Genomic DNA, 26,795 nt, shown 5'->3' on the forward strand with positions numbered 1-26,795 from the left:
AACAGTCTAGTCCAAGTTGCTCCCAGTTGCTCCCCACAAAAATAATTGCACACAATACCTGCAATCACTTCTCCCATCCAATTTCTGGTTGAGATCACTGGGCCTGTCCTCTTTCTCCAGCATAAAGTGTATCCCAGGAGGCTCCACAATCCCTCCTGAAAATAGATTTCTAGCAGGCAAGATATTCAAGGGTACTTCAACATGTTCACGGAAAACAGAATTCAAAGTTTGTTTTGGAGCAAAAAAAAAAAAAAAATTGAGATTCAAGCACAGTACTTTTCCTAAGACCCCTTGTGTGCATGGGTTTCAAAATTTTTTGTGCCAAAATAAAGTTACCTTTAAATTCCATTTTCCACAAACATTTTGAAGTATCCTCATACCTAAAGTCCACCAACAGAATGCCGTGGTTTCATGGTAGAACAATCACCTTCTACTTGACTGCCATGACAGCTGCAAAGAGCTTCAGATTTAGAAGAACCATTTAAGTGTGGCTGGAGAAAGCAGGGAAACTTTCGTGCTCACAACTGTAGGGCGCATCATCACTTGGTATTCATCAACACATCCTTTCCAAACTAAAAGATGATTATATGCTGAATCCATTGCAAATGAAAATGGTTGTTTAATAGTCCCTGATTTCTAACAGTTGATCATCTAACTCTTTGAGATGAGCAAACATGTTGTTTAAAATATACATTTTTACTTTGAAATTTTGGTGGGAATCAACCGGGACTAATAATGTGCTGTTTGCAGTTACTCCTCCTGTTTACTTCAGTGAAGGTAAATTGAACTGTGGTAGAGATGACAACAATCTAAAGGCTCCGTCAATCAACAACCCTGAAGAATTTCACTAGAGTAAATCAGATTTACTTATCCATCCCAAACATCTAAATAGACTCCTATGATCTAATAAAGCTGGGAAATCCATATACATTCATACAACAGATACATACATTTCCATCATAAGGAAAGAAAATTACCAGTAACTGAGTGCCCATTGAGTTCTAGGAACTGTACATCCTGGGATACTAAATATAGGCATGGGTCAGTTAATGACACAGATATGTTCTGAGAAACATTTCATGGTACAGACATCAGAGTGTAATTATATCAACTCAGATGACTATGACATAACTAAAGGTTAAAATTTTATGGGACCATCATTGTGTATGTCCCACATTGTGTATGTCCCACATCATTTATGAAAATGTCATTATGTGGCACATGAGGGTAAAAATGTCTCAAAGTCAGGTAATAGAAAGAAGACCCAAGATGGAAACCAAAACCTATCTGACTCCATAGCTTGTATATTTTCGAAGACAGTGCAACATGGCAACCTAATCAATAGCCTTACAAAATTAGTAACAAAATGCTTTGGTTAAGTAGATTTTGATTAGTAGATTCTTATTAAATACAGTGACATTAACATCCTATTGATAACAGCTCAACTAAGAGATATCAAGATGTTATTTTATTTTATTTTTGACAGGCAAAGTTAGACAGTGAGAGAGAGACAGAGAGAAAGGTCTTCCCTCCGTTGGTTCACCCAGCAAATGGCCACCACGGCCGGCATGGCTGCGCCAATCCGAAGCTAGGAGCCAGGCGCCCCCTCCTGGTCTCCCATGTGGGTGCAGGGCCCAAGCACTTGGGCCATCCTCCACTGCCTTCCTGGGCCGCAGCAGAGAGCTGGACTGGAAGAGGAGCAACGGGGACTAGAACCCAGGGTGCCAGCGCCACAGGCGGAGGATTAGCCTAGTGAGCCATGGCGCTGGTCAAAATGTTATTATTAAAAGGGTCCAAACTATAGATGGAAGAACCACAATAAAATCCAGACACAGATAAAGAGCTATTGTCTAGTCCAATGGCAATGTACATACTGACAAAATTTCAATGACAAAGACACATGTAAAAAACATAAGGGAAACTATATCAAAGAGAAAATGCAGGTAATAGATAAAAGAATCAGGGATGCTCTTTTCCCTGCTTCATGTGTTAGGAAGTGAAACCTAGGCTATATTTAGAAAAGTGGAAAATATAAGATCTACCCCTTTGTCAGTGAAAAAACAGGGGTTGGCATAAAGATGGCTAAAATGGTAGAAATCCCCGTACACAAGAACGAGAGGATAGGTTCTGAGGCAGAGGAACCTGAGTTCAGACTTCAGTACTACTGCCGGGCACCTTTAATCTAGCTACTGAAGTTCTGAACTCAGGCAGCCAATCAAAATTAATTCTCCTGACCATATCAGCCAACAGAAAAAGAAGAGAATCCTGGGGCCAGCACTGTGGCATAGGTTAAGCCTCTACCTACAGTGCTGGCATCCTATATGGATGCCAGTTCAAGTCCTGGCTGCTCTACTTTCTATCCAGCTCCCCGCTAATGGCCCGGGAAAGCAGTGGAGGATGGCCCAAGTCCTTGGGTTCCTGCACCCACATGGGAGACCCAGAAGAAGCTCCTGGCTATATTGCCTTTGGCCTGGCCTATCTTTGGCTGTTGTGGTCATTTGAGGAGTGAACCAGCGGATGGAAGATAGATCTCTCCCTCTCCCTCCCCCTCCCCTTCTTCCTCTCCCTCTCTTTCTCATTTGCTTGCTCTCCGACCCTCTCTCTTCCTCTCTCCCCATCTCTCTATATCTCTGCCTTTGAAGTAAATAAATCTTAAAGAAAAATAAAATAATCCCCCTCCTGGGGTGCTGTGGGTTTATTGAAGCAAACCTATCATCCAAGAGTGTTTGCTGTCTCCTTTCACTGATGACAGATGAAGCCATCCCTTTTTACCGGAAGCCTATAACCTCATAAGTGGTAAGTTGGTCTGAGATGATGTGATATTTTCTCTGATGCCACTAGCTGCAAGTTTGAAAGCTTGGCTGACAGCTGCTGCCCTGTTTGCATGAAGGGTTGGGTGCAGGAAAGGAAGCTGTCAGACAAAATGGAAAAATTATTTTAAAACTAAAGCTATAAAAAGTCAACCATAGGACAGACCCAATGGTGCCTTCAAAGCTCAGTATAAAAACTCCCTTTACTATTGTATTTTAAATCATCAGTGATCATGGCTAATTATGGCTTAATGAATTCTTGGGCTTCTGGGAATAAGGTCTTAATTTAGTGGAAAAAACATTCTTAGCATACGTTTATCTGGGCCAACAGATTTTTTCATAACTTGCTAAATTGGAGTGTCCAACACTTGATTGAAAATGTGGATTTTGTCTTGTGGTGAGATATAAAAATAAACTTAGTGGCTACCCTCATACAGATCCTTGCAAAAGAACAGTCAACGGCAGCTGCCAGCCTTGCCCAAAATAAACCATCACCCTGTATCTGGCAAGGCACATCCAAGGAAACTGGGTAAAACATTCAAAAGCATCCAAGAGTGAGAGACATAGTCTTACAATAACTGGGAAACACATCCACATGCTTTCTTTGTATTTGGTGCAACTTTTTTTCTCGTCTGTTTCCTTTATTTACAAGAGTTAGAGCATGAGAGAGAATGAGAAGTTGATGGTTATTGCCAGTTAGGCTTTGAATATTTCGGTACTAATTTCTCACTGAAGTCAGAAACCAGAACCCAGGGAAAAGCATAAACTGGGGGTTCCCAATTATTTGCTGTCTTGGGGACTTCAACTCAGGCCCTATCTGTAGACATACTCTCCACCAAATCTCATACTTTACTCAGAAATGGAACTTGCTGGGCTATGGTGTGTGAGCACATGAACCACTCTAGGCAAATCAGTCTCTTTCATAGTTGAAGGGATGTTTTTACAACCTTATGAAAGTATCAGCAAGGGGCCAGCACCGTGGCACAGTAGGTTAATCCTCTGCCTGCAGTGCCAGCATCCCATATGGGAGCCGGTTCTAGTCCTGGTTGCTCCACTTTCAATCCAGCTCTCTGCTGTGGCCTCGGAGAGCAGTGGAGGATGGCCCAAGTCCTTGGGCCCCTGCACCCGCATGGAGGAAGCGCCTGGTTCCTGGTTCCTGGCTTCAGATCAGCGAAGTTCCGGCCTTTGTGGCCATTTGGGGAGTGAACCAACGGAAGGAAGACCTTTCTCTCTGTCTCTCCCTCTCACTGTCTGTAACTCTACCTCTCAAATAAAAAAATAATAAAATAAAAAAATCTTAAAAAAAGAAAGTATACCAGCAGGAATAATTTCCAAATTCCAAATCTTGAATCATTAGTGGATTATGAAATCAACTCGATTGTGTGATTGGTGTATTTTTTTAAATGAAACAATTAGGTGGAATACACAGTATTAGAGGTCATCATATGTGCTAAGTAACTACTAATTGATGAAGTTCCACATTAGTTAGGTATCTGATATGCACATGTTCACAAGGTATGCCATTTATACTACATAAAATGTAAAATGATTATATAATCAAAACAGTCTCAGTGTCATTTACTTAGTGAACACATGTCCAAAAAAAAAAAAAAAAAATCTGTGACCATGAAGTGGCTGACCTCATGACAAAAAAGGACAAGCATACACGTGCTTCCAAGGCAAAAATCCTCCTGAATCCCCCTGTGCCCACCCCAGTCTGGCCACCAAGCACTGGTGTCCAAGAAGTTCTGATGAAGAAGGGGTGTCCAAAAGCTACAACTTCTAGCTCAAAGTCCTGGGGTAGAAGAGAACATGGCGGTGAGACACACTGTTAACCAGCAGAGGGTCTACACATTTCGTAAGGACATGGAAGGAGAATCACACACTCTCTCAATGACAGATACTGAAGTGTGACATATATGAAAGACAACCACGTAAGCTCAAACTCCTAAACTATGAATATCTATTTCTTTATGATCTTTTACTTATGTTTTGAGGGTTGTTCATTGGGCTGTGGTCTAAATGGAAAATAAATGAATTGCCTTTTTTTTTCTTACTGGGTAATTGCTGTATTAAACGTGCATCTCTGGAACACTCTATTACCCACTGGCCCAGGAACACAAAAACCAGAGTTTGGAGTGTTTTCTGAGGCTGTGGAATTTCTACCTTTACCATTAAATCACAGGAACATGCTTTTCTAATCTCTGTGGGGAACTTAAGTTCCCCACCGTCCTTTGAAGTGCAACTATTTCCACATGAAAAGAAAGCTAATATTCATCACACAATCTCAAGTTAGAGATAATGGAGAAATGGAAAGTAAATTAAACCAAGATACGAGTCTATGGAAGAGTCATCAGTCCTTAAATGGTTTCTCTGTGTACAGCAGGGGTGGGCTTGGCCAGTTATTGTTCATCTAAAAGAGAAGAGCACTTTCACAGAAGACCATAATAATGTGCAAAGAGCAAACACACACGTATCTAGTGCAAATGGACACAGCTGTGTGGGCTAATCAAACCACTTAGGAGAGCAGGAGTACAATCAAACCCCAGCAGACATAGCTGGAAAGACCTCTGCCAAGAACCACACATGTGTTTTAAAGAACAAGTAGAGTGGACTCAGAGACAGACTTTAGCCAGCAGTAAGGTCAAGGAGGAAAACTAGGGAACTCCCATTTCTGATCACAGCAGAGATTACGTCATGCATGCATGTCTGACTTCTGAGGAGTCTGGGGAAAGAGCACAGATGAAGCTCACAAACCACTCACCTCAAGGGTTCTGCTCACTCTACCCATGCCAGGCAAACTCCGACCACCACATGCCTCCAACACCCACTCCTTCCAGCTCCCTCTACGGCCAGAGTTGAATTCAGAACACTTAGAACCCTCGGGCTCCTGGCCACAATGTGGTGGGACAGGCAGAACCACCCCAGGGCACAGCCTGTTCCTTCTCCTCTTATTCCTGACTCTGCTCCACAGCACTGGGGAGAGATGGCTCTTTGGGTCTTTTCATGCTGTATATGTTCTGCTGGGTAGGCCAAGACTGAAAGACCCTGTGTGTTCGTTCTACGGGCCACTTCCCAGAATAATTTAGAAACTGCTAAGCTGGAGCAATGATATAACGTCTCCCCTTGGCTAAAAGCCGGCCTATTAACTGCATGCTATAAAAGCAGTGGCTTCTGCAAGTTCAAGGCTCTTTAGCTATGACACAAATCCATTCAGAGCACAACACCCACTTGACCTAATCCGGAATGTGGGGGCAAGGAGAACTAATGCAGATATGCTAGAATTCACATTGCCTGCTGTGCTGTGAGTTATAAATTTCTCTGTCTCTGACCCAGGAATCTCATGTCTTCTATAAATAAGGTTACATTGAATCTTTCACCTGACATGTGTGGGGGGGAGCTCACGTATACACCTGTCCCATTCACAGTCCTCACAAAGACAGCTGTCCTTGGCCACTCCATTGGTTTCAGGTTTCAGCCCACTTGTAGCCTGGTTTACCCTCCAGAGAACAGAGGTACAAGTCCACACAGGTCTTGGAAATGGACCAGAGTCCTTTGGGCAGGGAATTCTAGGATGATCTAGAAAGGGTAGAATAAGCACTCCAGAGAGACGCATCCCTTTGGTTCTTCTAACAGTGCATCCCAGACAGGGGTATGGCTAGAGGAGAGCTACAGCAGGGTACTCTAAATTATGGGATCTGAAAGCAGTCTTCTTGCCCAGGTCTAAAACTGGCCCTGTGCTAGGATAAGGCCATGGTCCTTGTAGGAGAGAGGAGCCCAGCTGCAAGAGGAATCAAGGTGGGTAAGATGCTGCTTGGGACACCTGCATCCCATTTCAGAACATCGGGTTTGAGTCTTGGCTCTGCTTCTGATTCCAGCTTCCTGCTAATGCACACCCTGGAAGCAGCTGGTGATGGCTCAAGTTCTTGGGTCCCTGACACCCACATGAGAGACTTGGATTGAGTTCCAGGCTCCTGGTGTTGGTCTCGTCCAGCCCTGACTGTTACGGGCATTTGGGAAGTGAATCAGTGAATGAAAGATTTTATAAAGAGAGAAAGAAAAGCAGGGAGAGCACTCTTCTGCAACCACACGGGACACCGCCTGAACTTGAACTTGTCTGTCCTGACTGAGCCCAGGAAGGAGGGCCCCCTAGGAGACCAAGTCACTCCTCTCTTGCACCTTTCTTGATGGCGTGCAATTAGTGAATCACTCGCACAGGAAGTGTGAAGGTGCTTTCACACGTTTTGTCTCAGCTCTGAGAGGCTCCTGGGAGGAGGAGCAGGTAGCAAGAGAAAGAAAAGCAACTTGGCCCCCTCATCCTCCACTTTCCTGAGCTCAGACAAAAGAGGTTTTTTTTTTTTTTTTTTTTTCTGCCTGGAAACCAGTAAGAGGCTAGGTGGCTGTCACTGAGTCCAGCACAAACAACAAGACTCAGGATGGCTCCAAATGCCAAGCACTGACTCCCATGTGGTAGGATGGAAAAGCCTCTCTGGGCATAGCCTAGAAGTGGTGAAAGAGGACCATTTTCCTTTAGTTTGCTCAGAGATGAAACACACACCTGCTTTTCCTGCCACACCATACATATGAAACAAGGGCACCCAATGTCTCCCAATCCACTTCCTGTGACCCAGGACCCTGTACATTTATCAAAGTCATTCCTCCTCTGTGCAGCTGCCTCCAGGATAGCAACACAAGAAGCATCAATAGGAACACAAACACAGGTGTGTGTTCACGTGGCCCAGCCTTGTACTTAGTTCAAACACTGAGTCACTCACACACTGTGATGTGACTAAAGAGTCCCAAATCCTTCCCTTACCCCATTCTCCAAACATCAACTCGCCATGGCTGGCTTCAGGCCAGGGGCTTTCCACTGTTCACAGCCATTTTGGTTGCAGGAAACAAGAGGAGAAAGGGGGAAGGAGAATGGGAGATTATCCCTTGCAGCCTCTCAAGCCAAAATACATTCAAAACCATTGGTCTTAGACAATATGACCCTAGGATACCTCTGATAAGGTTATCTGTAGGAGGGGTTAATGTTGTGGTACAGCAGGTTAAGCCACCACCCGTGATACCAGCGTCCCATATGAGTTCCTGTCCTGGCTGTTCCCCCACTGACCCAGCTCCCTGAAAATGTGCCTGGGAAAGCAATGGTAGATTGTCCAAGTGCTTGGGCAGCTGCCATTCATGTGGGAGATCCAGATGGAGTTACAATCTCTTGGCTTTGGCCTGATACAGCCTAGGCCTTTGTGATTATTTGGGGAATGAACCATTGGATGGATGCTCTCTCTCTCTCTCTCTTTCCGCCCCCTCTTCCTGTTCTTTCTTCTCCTCCTTCTCTCTCTCTATCTCTCTCTCCTCTTTCTGAATCTCTGCCTTTCAATCAATCCATCAATCTTTAAAAACAAAGATTATCTGTAGGAAGATTACAGATGAATCCATGTTAGGCATCAGCACCATGAAAGGGTTGTCTACCAGGAGAGAGAAGTTTTGAAAAGCAGAAATGGGAGCAGAAAACACACAGGGCCACCGTGAGAAACTACTGTGGAGGCCCTGCAGTCCTGGGACAGAGCAGAGAAGGCGCAGGGTGGCTACTGACAAACCTCCCCTGCTTTATAAGTGAAAGTCAGACATAGAAAGACAAATACAAGGACAAGTACAGTATCACTTATATGTGGAATTTATTTTCTCTTAATTTTTTTTTTTTTTACTTATTGGCAGGCAGAAAGAGAAAGTATGAAAGATAGATATCTCCTACTTGCTGGTTTACTCCCCAGATGCCCAAAGTGACTGAGACTGGGCCAGGCTTAAACCAGAAGAGGAACTCAATCCAGGTCTCCTATGAGGGTGGTCAGGGACCCAACTATTTGAGCAATCACCTGCTACCTCCCCTGGTGTGTATTAGCAGGAAGCTATCATTGGGAACAGAGCCAGGACTCAAACCCAGGTACTTTATTTTGGGATGCAGGCATGTTAAGTGGCATCTTATGCTCTAGGCCAGGCACCTGCCCTTACATATGGAATTTTTAAAAGTCGATGGGCCAGTATTGTGACAGTGGGTTAATCCCTGCTTGTGAGTCCCAGCTGCTCTGCTTCCAATCCAGCTTCCTGCTAACGTACCTGAGAAGGCACCACCAGATGATACCCCAAGTACTTGGGGCCCTGCCACCCACGTAGGAGACCTGGATGGAGTTCATGGCTCCTGGCTTCAGCCTGGCTCAACCCTGGCTCTTGCAGCCATCTGGGAAGTGAACCATCAAATAGAAGTTCTCTCTCTCTGTCTCACCCTCTCTCTCTGTCACTCTGCCTTTTAAATAAATGTCTTAAATAAAGTTGAACTCACAAAATAAGAGAGGAGATGGGTAGTTGTCAGGGTATTCAGAGTGGGGGAAGTGGGGAGATGTTGGTCAAAGGTCAGCTATAAGATACGTTACTTTTGTGAGCTGAAGTCCAGGATGGTGACAGTAATCAATAATGCTGTACTTATACACTTGAAATTTGCTAAGATAATAGATCTTAAGTGTCCTCACCCCAAATTTAACAAAGGTATTTATATGAGGTTGCGTACATATATAACTTGATTGTGATAACCATTTCACAGTGTACACATACGTCAAGTCATCAGTTGTACACTTTAAAAACAATCTCATTTGTCAATTATATCTCAATAAAGCTGAAAATGAAACAAAATGTCCCTGCTTTAACAGGTGTCCTACACCAGCCCTGGTCATTTTCTTTTTGTGTGTGTTTGTTTAATAGTTATTTTATTTGTTTGAAGAGCAGAGTGTGGTGTGTGTGTGTGTGTATGTGTTTGTGAGAGAGAAAGCAAGAAAGAAAGAAAATAGAATTAAAGAAAGAGAGAGAGAGAAAGAAAGAGAGAGAGAGAAAGAGAAAGAAAGAGAGAGAGAAAGAAAAGGAGAGAGAGAGAAAGAAAAGGAGAGAGAGAGAAAGAAAAGGAGAGAGAGAGAGAGGAGAGAGAGAGATCAGTCTTCCATCTGTTGGTTCATTCCCCGAATGGCTGCATTGGCCAGGGCTGGGCCAGGCTGAAGCCAGAAACCTGGAACTCAGTCCTGGTCTCGAACATCGGTGGAAGGGGCCCAAGCACTTGGAGCATCTTCTGTTGCCTTCCCAGACACATTAACAGGGAGTTGGATGGGAAACAGAGCAGTCAGGACTCGAATCAGTGCTCACATGGAATTCAGGTGTCACAGGAAGAGAGCAAACCCTTTGTGCCACTTTCAGTAACAGCAGCCCATCTGGGAAGGCTCAGATACCAATATCAAGAAGATTTTTCTCAATGAAGGTCCAAATATGAATCCTATAGAAGTATATTTACTGATATGAAAGTATATCCAGTATATTTTGTTGAAAATAAAGTTCTTAACAAAGAAATATACATACTATAAATACATATATATATAAAATGTCTCAAATGTAAAGATACTCTGGATGAAAAGATTATGGGCCAGCACAATGGCTCACTTGGCTAATCCTGTGGTGCCAGCACCCCGGGTTCTAGTCCTGGTTGGGGCACCGGGTACTAGTCCCGGTTGCTCCTCCTCCAGTCCGGCTCTATGCTGTGGCCCAGGAGGGCAGCGGAGGATGGCCCAAGTACTTGGGTCCCTGCACCCGCATGGGAGACTGGGAGGAAGCACCTGGCTCCCGGCTTTGGATTGGCACAGCACCAGCCATAGAGGCCATTAGGGGAGTGAACCAATGGAAGGAAGACCTTTCTCTGTCTCTCTCTCACTGTCTATAACTCTCTCTCACTGTCTAACTCTGCCTGTCCAAAAAAAAACAAAAACAAAAACAAAAACAAAAAACCAAAGAAAAGATTATGATTTTTACAAAACTATATTTTCTATTTTTGTAATGGGTCAAAATTACACATACATCTTCTTTGAAGTTTATAAAATATAATTAACACATGAGACTATACCAAACTAAAAAATTCTCACTGCAAGTGAAAAAAAAAAGTCAGCCTATGGATTGGAAAAAATATTCACAAACCATGTATCTGATAAGGAGTTGGTGTCCAAAATAACTAAGAACTAACACAACTCAATAGCCAAAAACAAACAGCCCAACTAAAAAATGGGCAAAGGACTTGAAGACATTTTTCCCAAGAGACATGACTAATGGCCAGTGGGTATATGAAAAGGTGCTCAACACCACAAGTCATTAGGGAAATACAAGTCAAATCCATAATGTGATATCACTTCACAACTGTTAGGATGGCTCATATCACAAAGCCAAGGTATACCATGTGTTGGTGTGGGTGTGGAGAAAAGGGCACCCTTCTGTGGGTTCCTCAAAAATTAAAAATAGAATGACCATATAACCCAGCAAGCCCTCTGTTGCGTATATACCCATAGGAAATGACATCAGCAGAAATTTGCAGAGCTATCTCTACTTGTGTGTTCACCAGTGAGACAAACTCTTTCTCTAGAAACATAGGCTAACAACTGAAGAAGGAATGATTGCATTTGATATAGCCACTTCCAAACCTCTAATGTATCGATCTATTTAGGCCATGACTAGAAATTGCCAATAACCAGATAACCAGTTATTACCTCTTGATGGAAGAATGCAGCAGAACCCATGAAGACTTCTTACCCAAAAATCAAAACCAAAACGAAGCAGTATATAGTGAACACAGGCTATGCCAAATGGCACCACAGATGTTCTAAGTGAATGAAGACTGGTAGACTCTCTATCATGTCTAACTCAGTTCTTCACTAAAAAACAAGAAGATGGAAGAAAAACTATGGAAAGAAAGATACAAAGGGGGCATGCCAGCCAGTTGGAACACATGGACCTTCTTTGACCATCTGATTAAACCAAGAGAGGGAGGTAAAAGAGGAGAGAGGACAGGAGGAAATGAGCCTGGGAGAGCACACTTTCCCAGGCCAGGCGCCTGGTTGGAGGAAGGCCTCACAGAGCAGCACAGCCCTGCTGCACCTCTGCTGCCACCACGTGGCCAAGACGAGGCCAGACACCAGAGTCCATGGATGAGACCAACCCTGGACATAAACTCCAAGGTCATTTTTGATAGATCCTTCTTCCTCTTTACACCAGCTCATGGCCAGGACATGACCCGCTCATAAACATCTGGCATCCATGGCAGTAAATGCCAGGACAGGCAGACAGGAACTCCCACGTGCTCTGGATGCCAAAGAGACAGCTACAGACTGGCTGGGAGAGCCAGAGCCAGAGAGCCCCAGAAAGTCCCCTACGGAGGGAGCAAATGTGGCCAAAGGAGACTGATGGCCGAAGGCGAGCAGTGACTCCAGAGTCGTGACATTTCAGGCCAGCCGCCTTGGTCCCGAAGGTCAGATCATGCCTCACTGAGCCGGTGCCACTTCTTCCCTGTGGGCAGAGCACTTGAGGAGAGCTGTGCTGGCCTGCCTACTGAACACTCATCCCATGGACACACAGAGGAATGCAGCGGGTCTGAGTCCTCGGTTCCCACTGATGGCAGCTTTACCTTATGAGGAGGCTGGCCTGCTGCTTGAACAACAAACCATGAAGATTCAGGAGATGGGAATTGAGTTCAATGCTGCTCTCAAATAACACATTGAGAGATCTAGCCCGATCCTTCAACCTTTGCAAAACTGTTATTAGGCATGAATGCTGAGCCTTAAAATGATTAGCTAATATTTTCTTATCAAAAAGTCCATGTTTCTCAGCTTGATCTGCTGTACCTATGATACTAAAGGGTGACAGGATACCCTGACTACTATTTGCTTTCCTTTTGAGGCACAGACATGCGCCTGGTTTGTCCTCAAACACGCACGTTCTGGAAGGAATTCCGCAACAGCTGGTTTCTTACCCACGCACATAACCCAGAGTCAAATCTCATTCTACTCTTCCCAGTTTCAGGCTGCAGAGCCAGATGCCTAAGTTCAAGTGCAGCTCCAGCATTTACTGTGGGACTCTAACCTCTCTGAGCCTTAGTAGCCTCCTCTACGTAGCAAGGGTAACAACAGTACCATACCAGACAGCAAACAAGCCAATACCTGCAAAGTGTTTAAAACAGGGCTTGGTCCAGCCAGTGCCAGGGGAATTCATAACTCTGTTCCTTATTATTTTTTCAAAGTGGGTTTGAGATAAGAGTTCATTAACTAATTTTCTTTCTTGCTCCAGTCAATTAACATTTATTACCAAAATTAGGTGACCAGGCAGTGGTCAATGCCTCTTTGTCCACGGCTAAAGTTTGGTATCATTTTCAGGAGAATCAGACTTATTGACCCTATTCTCCTCCAAGCCTCTGTTTTTGTAAAATAATAGTCCGTGTCAGCATAAGCTTCTTCACCAAACCTCTTTTTAAGGAAAGTAAGTAACGCGTGCATGTGTGTGTGTGTGTGTGTGTTCACGTAGCAAGCAGGTGGAATTCAGCTGACCAGGCATCCTGGCACAACCACACTTTCAGCGTGATCTCCTCCACTTCCCTTCCCTCTCTGGTCCTGGGTTCTGCCCATCCCCCCCCCCGGCCCCGCCCCCATCCCATCTCCCATCTGGCAGCTCTCCCAGCACTCACTCCAGCCACACTCACCTGTTGGTGTTCTCCAGGACCTCCACCTTCTTCCGAAGCTCCAGGTTCTCAGTTGAACAGGACTCCACTCTACCGAGGGGAGAAAGAAGCAAAGCAGTCACTATCAGGAGAGTATGGTGGTGGGGTCAGGGGAAGCAGGCACCACCACTCCAGAGAGCAGGGAAGGAGCCTGGCCAGGCTGAGCTGGGCGGAGAGACACAGGAAAGAACCAAGTAACCAGTACCTTGGTAACACACAATGAATAAGGTAGGCAAGAAAGGAAAAGCCCTGTGAGTATTACAACCTTGTTTCCTCTCATCCCCCACCTCTTCTCAGCGCCTATCCCACTTCTCCCACTGCAGAGGGATCTGAATGCTACGTCCTCCTGGCCAGAAAGACTGATGAGAAGTCCTGGGGCCTGAGCAAGGTACAAGAGGAACGGCAATCACCCAGGCTCTCAAGACAGGAAATCCTGGTGCTGGAGCACACGTGCCGCTTGCCAAGGGCCAGTGAAGAGACGTGTGCAGGAATATCTATTTTTAAAAAGCTTATGCATTTAGTAAAAGGCAAAGCAACAGAGAGAGAGAGAGAGAGAGGGAGAGGCAGAGAGAAGGAGAGAGAGAGAGAAAGAGAGAGGTCTTCCATCTGCTGGTTCACTTCCCAAATGGCTGCAATGGCCAGATCTGGGACAGGCAGAAGCCAGAAGCCAGGAGCCAGGAACTCCGTCTGGGTCTCCCACATGAGTGATGGGATGGAAGTACTTGGGACACTGCCTTTCTAGGCACATTAATGGGAAACTGGGTGGAAAGCAGAGAAGGTAGGACTCAAGCCGGTGCTCCAATATGGGATACCAACATTGCAAGCTGCAGCTTAACCCACTGTGCCACAATGCCAGCCCCGCAAAGGAGTATCTTGATCCTGCTTGCCCACTGAAAGTGAAGGGACAGAATGGAACTACTTAGTGCTAAATTACCAGGACTTCAGGCAGCTGACAGAAACGCGAAACTTTCCATGAGAACTAGTTAGGTTGCACTGGCCGTGCCTCTCCTTAGACGCACGTGATGAATTATTTCTGAGTCTGGGCCCTCATTCCCATCATAAAATGCTATTAGTTTGGGGACTGGCACATAAAGCCCTGCCTGCAGTACCAGAACCCCATATAGGCACCGGTTCGAGACCTGGCTGCTCCACTTCTGATCCAGCTCTCTGCTATGGCCTGGGAAAGCAGTAGAAGATGGCCCAAATGCTTGAGCCCCTGCTCCCATGTGGGAGACCTGGAAGAAGCTCCTGGCTCCTGGCTTTGGATTGGCCCAGCTCTACCTGTTGCAGCCATTTTGGGAGTGAACCAGCAGATGGAAGATCTCTCTCTCTGTCTGCCTCTGCCTCTGATCTCTGAAACTCCACCTTTCAAATAAATAAATAAATAAATCTTAAAAAGAAATGCTGTTTGTCAGCTAGATAACTATTTTTTAATGCTGATTTTAAAAAATCGTATCTAATTCATATTTTTCTAACAGCCTTCCTGATATTCAGGGCTTTCTGGAACAACAAAAAGTGCCTTCCAATATTTTTGAGAAAAATCTTTTGCCTATAGCATGAGTTTAGAGGACAGAAAAGAGGGGGCAGCAACCGGACTCAGGCCATTCTGCGTGCACTCCCTAGGGCACAAGGGCCTATGGCCGACGAGAACTGGTGAACATGCACTGCCGCTTTCTCTGGAAGCAGCACCTGTCCTCTGAGGAGATGCAGGAGTGTGCAAGAATGTTAACATTAGCACTGGGTGGGAACAGAGCCTCCAAGGATGCGGGGACCCCTGGTGGGACACGGGGTGGTGGTAAGGCCTAGCAAGGCTCGTGTAACCTAAGCAGTGGACAAGAAGTCTCACCTGTCTACCTCTCTGCCTTTCAAAAAAGAAAGTCAATTAATTGTTTAAAAAAAAAAATAGCTGGAATATACCCATTGTACTTCTTGCAACTGTTCTCTCCCAGTAGCCACTAGGTGGCAGGCAAAAGACAGCTGACAGGGCGGTGGGCTTTCCAGAGGCCAGGAAGAGAAAGGCAAGGGCCTCTTATGCTCGGGACCGCACTCACATCTCTGCCTGAGAAACTACAGGTCTGTCGGCAGGCTTACTTTTTCTCCAAGCTGTCCATGTATTCCTTCTTCTTTCTCCTGCTTTCCTGGGCAGAAATCTGAGAGAGAAGGTGGGGAAAGGATTACTTGCCAACTGTTCATGGAGACAGGAGGCTATCAGCAACTTGTTTACCTGCTGGCTCACCTGTGCGTCCCCTCTTCTGTCCTGCCTGTCTCAAGCGGCTGGTGCTCTCACCTGCTTGCCCACCAAATGGGCCCTAGTGGAAGGGGGCACTGGCCAGAGCCAGACAAACTCGTGGGTCATGAACCACTGTCATGGTCTCAGATGAACGATCTTAGCTCTTGGCCCTCAGCTGGTTCTACTGTCCACCCAAAATGACCCGGCTGGGTTGGGTTGTGTAGGAACTCCCTGCTGGCTCTGCCCATGGGTGAAGAACTGTCACTTAGCCCTTGACGCTTTCCTCTCTTCACCTCTTCCCTCCAGTTCCGCCTTGGCCTCAGCCATGTTGCTGGGCTTCACCCCAGCCCACGCTATCCTGGAAGCCCTAGGATTAGGAGACTGCTAAACACAGGCAGAGATGAGCAAATGGCAGAATTTTTTTGGTCACAGATCCTGATCAAGGAAAAAAAAATTTTCCCCAATATTTTTATCTTTATCTACAAAATAATAATATCTATGTATACTAGAGGAGAATACTATGCACATCATTAAATTGAAATTTAGGGAGCAGAGATAAAAACTAAAATTCAATGGAAATTATAATTTCTTCTGCTCACTGGTGAATGGGTTATCTCAGGCAAAGGAGTGAGCCCAGCAGTTTGGGAGTCCAGTGGCGCAGCAGGGATGGCAGGGGCTGCAGGAGGGCAGGGGCTGCAAGAGGGCTGGGCACATGGGATGGGAAGGGCTTGGTCCCCGCCACGGGACAGGTGGAGGCTGGCCCTTCGCAAGGGAGGGGGGCCTGCTGCTCAACTCTGCTCGCAGAAGGGCCGGGGTTTGGAGGACTCACCTTATTCTTGATTTTCCTCCGGATCTTCTTCAGGGCCTTCTCCTCTGATTTCGTCAGGGGCAGTTTGGTGGGGATGGGATAGCCCTCAGCAATCAGGGTCCTCTTCTCCTCCTCTGTCAGGACCAGGGGCCCCGAGCCCTGCAGCTTCTGTGCAGACCAAGGAGCAGAAAACAGTCAAAGGCAGGCAGCTGGGCACCTGCAGAACCACCCCCGACGGGGTAACAGTAATCTGTTAGGTCCTGCAGACGGCACCGAGAACAGGGCTCCCACCCGCGTTGGGCGAGAAACACAGCCTTCATCCGTTATTTCTCAGCAAGCGCCCCACTAGCTAACAGGTTAAAAGACAAAGTGTAGGATCGATTTCCCACATCCCTCAAGATTTCCCAGCCGGGAAGTGATGAAGGATTCACTTGGAGCTTAGCTTTGTGGCAGTTTTGTTGTTCTCCTTCCGAAAATGCTCTCGACGCACCACCAGTGGCTTCTCACTCCACTCACATCTAAGTGGCCAGAGCTCCCAGGAATACACCTGCTGGCACTTTCCACAGAAGTCTCTGGCTTCAGTAGGCCCAGATGTCCACCAGCCATGAGGATGAGCACTGCAGCTCATCTCCTCAACCCCTAGTAGAAGGATGTGCTTATGGTGAGTCACGCACCCCCTCTGTCAGCTATCAGAGCCGAGCTAAATGCCAGGACGCCAAAACAAGCCCCACCCCTCAAGCAGCCGTCAGGGCTGAACTGACACTCAGGAAAGGGTGACAATAATCAGATGCTAAACTGGACTATTAACTGAAGGTGCATTAGCCATCTGAGAAAGAGAACATTTATATAAGTTAGTGTGATAATGTCAGGGTTAATGTAGGAATTAAGATTGAATTGGGCCCACTGAAAGAAAGGGTATGGTTTTAGTACTTGGATTCCTGCCACCCACAAGAGAGAAGAGGGCATTCCAAGTGCAAGGAAGTATTTTGAAAAGTAATTGAAGACACCATTCTGCTTAGAGTTCTTAAAGCTGTGGAATGTTGAACATGGAATACCTATCAGAGGTGTTAGGGGTTGATGTCAGTAGTTATTAGGAAAACACATGCTATCGGGTAAGGGTATGACATGGGTTATTCTTTTCATAAATGTGTAAAGTGGGTTGATCACAGTAGAACATACAGACATACAGGATGAAAGCTATTCTAGCAAGCCAAGGAGTAAAAAGTCAGGTTCAAGTTGAGAAGGTAAAGACAGACTGGAAAGAGTATATTTCTTTGTCATTGATAATGATGGTACATATCTATTGTAGAACTTCCTGGGATGAAATGAATCTAAATTTCCTCAATTTTGCAGATTGATAAATGGCTCTTATATATTTAAATATTTCACTTACACTTAAACGCTAGTTACAGTACTCTAAATTCAAAAAAGTTGGTTAGAATTTTTAAGATTTCATAAAAATCAATTCATTCATCAGAGCAAAAGAAAGTTAATCATATCTACTCCCTTCCATATTCAGAAAATGTGTCCCTGTGTGTGGGACGGAGGGATGATGACCATGATGCTGAACCTGAGTCCTTAGGCTCAGACCCGTACCACATACAAAACAGGGTTAAACTGTGTCACAGATTTTAGTCTCAGAGAGATGTTTTAATGCACCAAAGATTGCTTATTTAAAATACAAAAGGCATTTGCTATTACAGGTCTTAAGGACTACCTAAATAAATGGCAAATCTTTATGTTATAATTTTGAGGAGGGAAAAAACTCCAAAACTCCTCATGGTTAGAGCTCTGTAAAATAAACATTAAATAAAAACTGAAATTGTATACGTGGAAAAGAAGAAAATTGTGGTAGCAAGGTGAACCTTGCAGTAGTTCTTCGGGGTTGATTTCAGCCTTTTTTGGCACTATGGTTTGAAGATGGTTTGTCCTCCCTCTGCCTGAACTCGTGCGTTGGGGAGGCATTTGATCTAGTGATGCAGTTGCCCACATCCTCCATGGGAGTGCCTGGGTTCAACTGCCGGCTCCAGCTCCCAACTCCAGTTTCCTGCTAATGCAGACTCTGCAAACCAATGGTGATGACCCTACTACTTGGATTCCTGCCTCCCATAAGACAGACCTGGATTGAGCTCTGGCTGCTGGCCTCAGTCCCCAGCTCAGTCTCAGGCCATTGCAGGCACTTACAACAGATGGGAAAGTGGTGTGTGTGTGTGTGTGTGTGTGTGTGTGTGTGTGTATGGCCTCTTGGAGAAAGAGGAACACAAAAACTCATGCCAAGGCTTATTCCCAATGCTGTGGTGTTGGAAGATGGGGTCCTTAAGAGGTGGCTAGGTTGCTCAGAGGGATTAATGCTTTCCTGGAGGTAGGAAGTTAGGTCGCACAGGCCTGGACGATTATTGCCACAATGGATCAGCCTCCCATCCCACTCTTTACCTTCCATGTATGCCCACTTCCCCTTTGTGCTTTTCTGCCACACACAAAGTAGCACAGGGCCGCCACCAGAAGCCGAGCTGGCGCCACCTCCATGCTCTTGGATTTTCCCACTCCAGCACCGTGAGCTAACAGAAACATCTTTTCTTTGCAAATTCCCCACTCTTAAGTATGTTGGTACAGCAATACAAAATGGACCGAGTTATCGAGTTGTTAGACAGAAACTTCTTCTATGGAGTAAAAACCAAACATCTGTGAGAGGGATGAAGACCCCTGGCCCTGTGCTCGGAGGTGTCCATCAGATACTTACGTGTGGAGCTGTGAGGAGAGGAGAACTGGAGAGGGCAGACGGGGCCCGGGGCACGGCCCTGGCAGGGCTGTGTGTCTGAGGCAGGCTGAAGGGGTGCAGGCGCGGGCTGGGGCTCAGGCTGCCCTCCGAGTCACTGCTGTGACTGCTGGGGGGGGTTGGCGGTAAGTGCAGGTGGTCCACGGAGGCTAGAGACAAGGAAGCAGATGTCACCCGTCACAGAGCGGCGAGACTGGGCCTGCACAGTCACACAGGGAAACTCAGGACAGCTGAACAGCAGCTTGACAACTCTACGAATTGACAGGGAAAGATCTCCAAGACTGGCAACCTGAGGAGGAGCACGGGAGCCCAGGTGCGGAGCAATGTATACAGCAGTGCTCCTTTGGTACGAAAAAGGCGTGAAGGAGACAAAGACACACATTTGCTTGTATTAGCGTAAAGAAACAGAAGCATATACAAGAAATCAGGAAAAGGATGACCCAAGGTGAACAGAGGAAATTTTTAGGGGAGATTATGGCAGAGTCTCAGCAAGACTTTTCAGAGTGTATTTATAAGATGGCTTATGGGGGCCTGCGCTGTGGCATAGTGGGTAAAGCTGCTGCCCACAGTGCCATATGGGTGCTGGTTCGAGTCCTGGCAGCTTCACTTCCAATTCAGCTCTCTGCTATGGCCTAGGAAGTCAGTAGAAGGTGGCCCAAATCCTTGGGCCCTTGCACCCACGTGAGAGACCTTGAGGAAGCTCCTGGCTCCTGGCTTTGGATTGGCACAGTTCCAGCTGTTGCGGCCAACTGGGGAGTGAACCAGCAGATGGAAGACCTCTCTCTGCCTCTCCTCTGTATGTGTAACTCTGACTTTCAAATAAATAAGATTTATTTATTTATTTATTTGAGAAGTAGAATTACAGACAGTGAGAGGGAGAGAGAGAGCAAGGTCTTTCTTCCATTGGTTCACTCCCCAAGTGGCCACAATGGCCGGAGCTGTGCCGATCCGAAGCCAGGAGCCAGGTGCTTCTTCCTGGTCTCCCATTTGGGTGCAGGGGCCCAAGCACTTGGGCCATCTTCTACTGCTTTCCCAGGCCACAGCAGAGAGCTGGATTGGAAGAGGAGCAACTGGGACTAGAACCAGTGCCCATATAGCATGCCGGTGCCGCAGGCAGAGGATTAACCTACTGTACAATGGCGCCGGCCCCCAATAAATAAATCTTTAAAAAAAAAAAAGATGGCTTATGTAGTTTGACTTATAAATCATGCTGTTTTGTTGTGCACTTTAAAGGAGAATCTCTTAAGACATAGCAAAACCTAGGAGCCCATGGAGAGTTGCCAATGGCTGCATGGAGAAAGCGCATTTGTTTCTGGAGGAGTGTGCAAGGTAGGTTCTGCAGGCGAGATGCCAGGCATTCTTCATCCAGAAAATACTAAATCCATCTTCCGAGAGATGAGGAGGCACAGGGAAAATAGATGGGAGTGCAGCAGAGCCTTCCCATGGCCCCCTGCAAGTAAGAGCCCAGCCTGTGTCTTTCCTCAGGGTGTAGTGCACCCTCTTCCAGGGCCTCTGGGTCACTGGTGGGTGTCCATCAGGCATCATCAGGGCCCCAGGAAGGGGCCTCCACAGGAGAGCCAATCTGGGTTCAGCCTGAATGAAAGCACTCTCAGGTCTCACTCCAGCTTTTCCTGAACAGTGGGTGCTTCTGTTGAGCCAGCCCCTGTTACTGAGCCAAGGGAGATAACTTTGGGGAAACCCTTCACCCCCAACCCTTCCTGGAGCCCCCAGAACAATAGAGCCCTCAGTGTAGCTGCTCTGAACTGGGCACAGCGCCTGGCTGCCTTACACATATCCAGGTTTGCGCAGCCAGAGGACTGCTTGAGGTCACGGTCAGGCCTCAGCCCTCCATCTCCTCTTACCTTGGAGGCTGCCCAAGGTACTGCCGATGGGGAGGACTTTCTGAGATACAACTACTGACCTCAGACAACTGAAACCACCCACAGTGGCTCTTGAGACTCCAAGCTACACTCAGGCAGCTCTCTCTCCCACTGCGACACCTAAATATCCAAGTTCACAACAGTACTGGCTCTCACTGCCCCCAAGGCACCCCCCTCCCAGCACATTTTCTTCCTCTTCATCATTCTCCTCCTGTCTCTCTTTTTCCAACATACTACTTTTCTCTGGATGCGTCTTATTTCCCTTCTTCCCTGCCAGTGTCTTGCTAAAAGAACTCCCTGGACTACGTAGTGCCTATGGCATTCTTAAAGCTAGAATTTCGATTCTAAAGTGATCCTCTCTGTTCACAACAATCCTGCCGACAGTTGCAGGGAGCTAAGGAGAGTTAAGTATGTGCCTCACAAACGTACGTGCTTGGCTAGAAAGCTGGGGGTTTACGAAAGCTAACCAAGCTTTTCCCAATGTCATGAGTACTATGGAACTGTATGATTTAAAAAGGAGAGAAAGAAAAATGGAAGGAAGGAAGGAAGGGAGGGAGGGAGGGAGGGAGGGAGGGAGGAAGGAAGGAAGGAAGGAAGGAAGGAAGGAAGGAAGGGCAGGTAGCTCGTATCCCATATCAGAATCCTGGCTCTGGCTCCTGACTCCAGTTTCCCACTAACATAGATCCCTGGAAGACAGCAGTGGTGGCTCCAGTCACTGGGTTCCTGCCACCCACATGGGAGACCTGGATTGAAGCCACTTGGACATTTGGGGAGTAAACAAGCAGACTGAAGCTCTGTCTACCTCCACCCTCAACCCCCAACTCTCAAATAAAAAAAGAAAACTAAAACTCAGACAGTAATGAGTTAGAGGTTCTAATGGTCTATGCTATTATAGTCCCCTAAAATAACAAATCATACCTAGAGCTCCCTGGTACCTTTCAATTTGCAGAGGTCAAATTATTCTTTTTATCTATCTATCTATCTATCTATTTATTTATTTGTTTTTGAAGTCAAATTATTCTATACAAGGTTCTTCAAAAAATTAATGGAAAAGGGAAAATGGAATTAAAAATAAATTATTTTGGTACAAAAAAATTTCGAGCTATACACATATAAGGGGTATTCAACAAATTCATGGCAATTATGTATTATGAAAAGATTATGCATGGGTTTCTAACTGTTTTGCATTACACAAACACCTTTTAATTTCATTTTTCCCAAACTTTTGAAATACCCTAGCACTTTTCTCCTTGTACCCCACAAAAAAATGAGAATTGGATTACAGGAAAAATGAGTGAAACAAACTTGAATCTCATCTTTCCTACCTACAGAGAGTTACTAGTATCAGATTTCCAAACATCATTTGATATGGTCCTCGTGGGTTACTGCAAGAGCTGGGGACAGCAGGCCACTTTGCCTAGAAACTCTGATGTGATCAAGGATATTGAATTCCCTTATCCCTGCTTATCCAAGATAATGAGGAAGGACTTCCACTTACTTGATTCTTGAAACATTTCTCCAGTGACCCCAGAAGCCACTCTGAGATCACTGTCACAGTTATGACACTTTCTAAACCATGCTGCAACATGTATTAAAAAAGCAAGATGCATCTGATAATAAGAACCAGTTAAGCCATTGCTTGGTATGCCCACATCCCATATCAGAGTGAGGCTTCTAATCCTGGCTACTCAACTTTTTTTTTTTTTTTTTTTAAAGATTTATTTATTTATTTATTTGAAAGGCAGTGTCACAGAGAGAGGGACAGAGACAGAGACAGAACTCCTCCGTCCATTGGTTCACTGCTCAAGTATCTGCAACTACCGGTGCTGGGCCAGGCCAAAGTCAGGAAGCTAGAGCTACTTCTGGGTCGCCCACAAGGGTGGCTGTGACTCAAGTACTGGGTCATCTTCTGCTGCCTTCCCAGATGAATTAGTACAGAGCTGGATCGGAGCTGGAGTGGTTGGGACTCAAACCAGCACCAATATGGGATGCCAGTGTTACAGGTTGTGGCTGCTGGGCCGCAATGCTGGTCCCCTGGCTACTCTGCTTCTTATTTAGCTTCTTGCTAATGCATCCTGGCAGGCAGCAGATGATGGCTCAAGTACATAGGGAGACCAGGATGGAGTTCTGGGTTCCTGGAAGACATGTGGGGAGTGAACCAGTGAACAGGAGATCAATCTCCCCCCACCGCCGCCCCCTGTCACTTGGCCTTTCAAGCAGATGAAAATAAACAAAACATTTTTTTTAAGCTGAAAGGCATCAATGTTTATCATTTAATGTCAAGAAACAGTGTTACAATATGGATTCTAGTATATATTACTAATTTTTAAAATTTAATCCTTTTGGTATTGATAATAAAGGGGAAGCCCTGATTAAATTGTCACAAGTCAAATCCTGAATTAGTTGCTAATGAAATGAAGGTAGATTTTATTTCCATGAAAACTGCTCATGTGTAACAGTCACACATTTATCTCCTATAGCACACAGACCTCTTCTATGACAATTGTATATACTAATTTTTTATTTGATGATCACACTAAAGATTTGAATTTATAAACCTGGACTAAAAGTATAAACTAAAAGAGAGCTGACAGTAGGATCAAAGGCCCTAAACTGAAGCAGGATGTGTGCAGGAGTGTCTGTATAAACAAGGCAGAGAGAAAGGTACTCGACTCCAGGAGGCTCAGGGGTATGCGTCCAACTATGGGCTTCAGAAAAGAGGGAGACGGTTAGTAAGATACTGATATAAAGACAGAAAAAGATGAAACCACTGCAGGTATGATGTCATTTACTTCTAAATGGATGACAAGAATCCCAAAGAGATGCATAATTGGAAGCCATGAACACACAGGTAGGGGCTCCCTGCCACTGTGATCATCAAAGTTAGCATAAAAAATTTGAATTCCCATACAGATAAATTATGAATTCATTTTACATAGCATTTAAATCAGAGTGGTTTTAACTGAGCAAGATGCCTTTGTGGATTGTTGTATATTTGCAAGGCTGTATCAGGTTTATACCAGGAGGGCATGCAGTCAGCACCCATGTCATAGTAGTCTACAGAGGTTTTGAAAAATCATCCAGGCTAGGAGTAAAAAGGCAAAAACACTTAACTGGAAGCAGGTATATGCAACTATGGGAAAGCAATATCTATGTTTCAAAATGTTTATATGGAATAGAGATTTTTAAAACCAGAGTTATTCCTTTTTCTTAATCTTTCTTTATTTGAAAGGTATAGAGACACAGAGAGAGACAGACAGAAATCTCCCAAATGCCCCAAATGCCCCAAATGCCCTCAACAGTCAGGGCTAGGCCACGCTGAAGCCAGAAGCCTGGAACTCAAGTACAGGAGTAGGTACCCAACCACTTAACCATGACCTGCTGCCTCTCAGAGTGTGTAGGAAACTGGAATGGGGAGCAGAGTGGGAACAGTTACTCTGATACTGGATGTGGGTGTCCCAAGTGGTAGCTTTCTTTTTTTTTTCTTTCTTTCTTTCTTTCTTTTTTTTTTTTTTTTTTTTTTTGACAGAGTTAGACAGTGAGAGAGAGAGAGACAGAGAGAAAGGTCTTCCTTTTGCCATTGGTTCACCCCCCAAGTGGCCACCATGGCCGGTGTGTTGTGGCCAGCATGCTGCGTGGATCTGAAGCCAGGAGCCAGGTGCTTCCTCCTGGTCTCCCAAGCGGGTGCAGGCCCAAGGACCTGGGCCATCCTCCACTGCACTCCTGGGCCACAGCAGAGAACTGGACTGGGAGAGGAGCAACCGAGACAGAATCCGGGGCCCCAACCGGGACTAGAACCTGGGGTGCCAGCGCTGCAGGCAGAGGATTAGCCTTGTGAGCTGCGGCACCAGCCCAAGTGGTATCCTAATAATTATGCCTAACTCCCACTCTAGAACAAAGCTATCTGATAAAGGTAGCTACACCCGGTATTACTAAAAAAACCCCAGCAGTCTTGCCACATTCCCTCTTTACACCATGCAACCGCATCAGGTAGCCTACAGGAAACCAGGAGGGTGGACAGACCTTCTTTAGGAGAGAAGTTGAGGAACTGATCCACTTCATGAGGCTCCAACTTGATCTTAGGAATAATTGTCTGACACGAGGAATCGACCTGAAGGAAAAATTTCAAATACAATTTTTAAAAACTGGTAATGGCCTTGAAGAAGCAGACAGGAGGGTCTTCCTTTCGGGCAGCCCTGCCGCTCTGGCACACAGCATCTTTGCCAGGGAGTCATGCCAGTTCTTGACCTTCTTCTCATTGTCAAACCTGGCATTACAGCTGATGGACCCCCCAGAACTCCACAATCAAAAGCCCAAGGCTCACTTATCAGCGCTTCTTTCTATGGTTTCTATGGTCCACTAAGGGCATTTTGTCATGAATTACTCTGGTAAATTTCTGAAAAGGTTACAGCTCTGTCAGTCTGTTCTGCAGTAGGGACTCTAGCACACCACGCCACATCCTTTGTCTCCAGGCTTCCTGATGACTGATGATATCTATCCAACAACTACACAGCAGGGAAAGCAGAAAACTTATCTGGCCCATCACAGGGAGCAAGGTACAACTCTTAAGTTCTGTTAGTTGCATACTTGAAATCATTTGAACTGAAATCTTATGGAGCAAGGAGACCAATACACCCATCAGGATCCCAGTGCAACACTGAAAGAGCTCTTGAGACAGAATCCTATGGGAGCAGCTGCAGAGATCTTCTGCATACAGCCCTTCATCTTCCATACAGATGGACAAAGTGAGTAGGCAGTGACATGTCTGTAGCACTACTGATTCTGTGTGACCTTCTCCGGAACAGACAGACACGTTATCTTGCTCCTCGGAGATCTGACTTAAGGAATGTTAATGGAATTGTGGCTTACACCCTGAGGCTCTGAACTCTAGGAAAGTCAGGTCTAATTTCCAGCATCTGTAAGATGTACAAATATGATTCTGGTCCATTGCCACACACTGGAAATGTCCAGAGATAAGGTGGAGTAGAATTAAATTCTACTTGCTATAGGCATGGAACCCAGCAAGGAAGAAATTCCTGATTTTTTTTTTATGCTTTCTATGGATAACACAACAAGAAACAGTAGGTGGAAGATTCCTGAAATGGGTAAGACAAGTTGGCATTGCTCAAGGAAATTAAATATTACATACACAGGAACTAGCATTCCCAACAGCCGTGGCACCATAAGGCACGGATTGCACCATCATCTTCACTATTCCCTTTCTACAGGCTTATTTATCAAGGTCATAGGGATGTTTGTTTAGCCTACCGGTTAAGATACCAGATAAGGCCCATTGTGGAAAACCTGAGTTTGATACCTAATACCAGCTCCTGACACCAGCTTCCAGATAACTCAGATCCTAGGAGGCAGTGGTGATGACTCAAGTAACTGGGCTTCTGCTACCACATAAGAGACGTAGATTGATCAGCTCCTGGCTTAGGCCTAGTCCAACCCCAGCTGTCACAGGCATTTGGGAGTAAACCATCAGATGGGTGCTCATTCTCACTTTCTCTCTCTCTCTCTACCTCTCAAATAGATAATAATTTTTAAAAATTCCTTAAAAGATCAATGCCACTGGGAAATGTCTTTCCCACAGATATTCTATTTTTTCTAAATTTTATAACGGTAATCAAAGAAAAATAAAATAACGTTTGCTCCCAAATTTTCTGGACAATGGTTTTAAAGAAAGCCCTATATTCAATGCTAACACCAAACTATATA

The 26,795-nt window shown here is 45.5% G+C and overlaps 1 protein-coding gene across 3 annotated transcripts in view; it reads right to left on the minus strand.

Annotated features, from left to right (window-relative positions):
- Positions 1 to 26,795, minus strand: part of CREB3L2 (cAMP responsive element binding protein 3 like 2) — a 130,725-nt gene that overhangs the window by 12,793 nt on the left and 91,137 nt on the right. For all 3 annotated transcript variants that reach the window (XM_008258046.5, XM_002711936.6, XM_089329546.1), the window contains 5 exons: positions 25,098 to 25,185; positions 19,159 to 19,343; positions 16,440 to 16,586; positions 15,472 to 15,530; positions 13,363 to 13,431 (listed from right to left, as the gene is read on the minus strand). In XM_008258046.5, the coding sequence (XP_008256268.1) occupies positions 13,363 to 13,431; positions 15,472 to 15,530; positions 16,440 to 16,586; positions 19,159 to 19,343; positions 25,098 to 25,185 (548 nt within the window). The remainder of the gene's footprint in view (positions 1 to 13,362; positions 13,432 to 15,471; positions 15,531 to 16,439; positions 16,587 to 19,158; positions 19,344 to 25,097; positions 25,186 to 26,795) is intronic.

Source organism: Oryctolagus cuniculus, chromosome 3, assembly GCF_051225735.1.
Source record: "Oryctolagus cuniculus isolate XC-2025 breed Fujian yellow rabbit chromosome 3, ASM5122573v1, whole genome shotgun sequence".
NCBI classification, from domain to species: domain Eukaryota; kingdom Metazoa; phylum Chordata; class Mammalia; order Lagomorpha; family Leporidae; genus Oryctolagus; species Oryctolagus cuniculus.